The sequence below is a fragment of the Penaeus monodon genome, chromosome 19 (genome assembly GCF_015228065.2).
Source record: "Penaeus monodon isolate SGIC_2016 chromosome 19, NSTDA_Pmon_1, whole genome shotgun sequence".
In the NCBI taxonomy this organism is placed as follows: Eukaryota; Metazoa; Arthropoda; class Malacostraca; order Decapoda; family Penaeidae; genus Penaeus; species Penaeus monodon.
In genome coordinates this window covers 36,712,585-36,714,063 of record NC_051404.1, presented here as the reverse complement: position 1 = coordinate 36,714,063, position 1,479 = coordinate 36,712,585, and the positions used below count along the sequence as shown (strand labels likewise).

General features: G+C 35.5%; 1 protein-coding gene across 1 annotated transcript in view; it reads left to right on the top strand.

Moving 5' to 3' along the window:
- Positions 1-495, top strand: part of LOC119585403 (protein dopey-1 homolog) — a 25,330-nt gene extending 24,835 nt beyond the window's left edge. The window contains 1 exon segment of the mRNA XM_037934065.1: positions 56-495. Coding sequence (XP_037789993.1) covers positions 56-361 — 306 coding nt within the window. The 3' untranslated portion in view covers positions 362-495.
- Positions 496-1,479: the final 984 nt, after the last annotated feature.

Below are 1,479 nucleotides of genomic sequence, written 5' to 3'. Positions count from 1 at the left end.
CTTTTGTAAATTTATAGGTATTAAAACCGGATAAATTCTCACCCTGTTGTTTCAGCCTGGAAGTGGAAAGAATAAGATGCTGGAACACCGTCCTGGGGAGCTGCTGCTGAAGATGCCCAGTATATCAACCCTTTTAGATCTGCAGCCCTTCTTCAACACCCTCACATCACCATCTTTCACACCGGCAGCAGCCACAATCGGACAGACTCCCCCAGGGGTCCTTTCGTCCTTCCCTTCCTCCACATCCTTGCCTAGTTCTGGGCCATCATCTGCCTCAGGCACTTCAGCCACTCCCAACTCCAGCCTGGCACACATAGAAGCAGTCATTGAGCGAGATTTCCTGGAACCCCTTCCTTCATAGGCTTTTTCCTGGGATATCTTATTCTGAATTAGTATGTGGTATTGCTATATGTCTTTGTATAAATACTTGTCTGGTCCCTATGTTATCTTTTGTTTGATTTTCTTTTTTATGCCAGTGAAGTGAACTCACAAAAAGCATAAATATAATATTTGTTATTGTTTGATTTTTGAACAGCAAAATGCCATAGATGATGTCATTACTTATCACAGTTATGTTCTAAAGAAAAGCATATATTAGAGACTGGCTCAATATGACAACCAAATTTTATGTTATTCTTTAGGCTTTTATAGATGAATCTTGTAAGAAGAAACTATAATAGAAAAATTAGTACATGTATATGATACGCACATATATCTATACATAATGTCTTCTCTCCTTAGGTGTCAACATAGAATTGCTTATATATACTCTACTAAATATACGCAATTGTACCCATACATTTCTACACATATCCAGTTACACATAGAGACATGTACCAGTATAAACACCACTCAAAGAGATTCTAAAAGATAGGCTTGTAACTCTAGTTTAAGATTCAGAGCAATCTGAAGTGAGTATTGCTTGATATAAAATGGATATGAATAATGATAGGATTTCTATCAGTTTCAACTCATTGTAGAATACAGTTGTTGACATATAAACTTATGCTTTCATGAAAAGAGAAAATTAACTAGAAATAAAGTGCATTCTAATGGCAGCAGCTGATATCTCATACTTACTTTTATCTGCAGATTCTGATGCAGATATGTAGGCTAAAGAAATGGGAAAGCACAATATAGTAGCTGTCAAAACAATATCACATTATAGTGAGCTCAGTCATAAACTGTAAAAGTCTTTTTTTTTCTTTTAGTTGTCATAGAAATAAAGACAATAATTGTTTTCAAAGAAATGGGCATGACAGGTGAGAAATGACATTTTATGGAAAACATAATATAGCTGTTTCTACTTGATGTTAGTTATGGAATCCATGCTGACTTGTGTCATGCATGAACACAGTACCTTCATTTGCAGAGAATGATAAAGAAGAGGAATGTATATAGACTTTGTGGATTTCCTTTAATATCAGTTTGCAAATTTTTAGTGTGAGTGTTGTCAGAATGGGCTTACATTTTACTGCA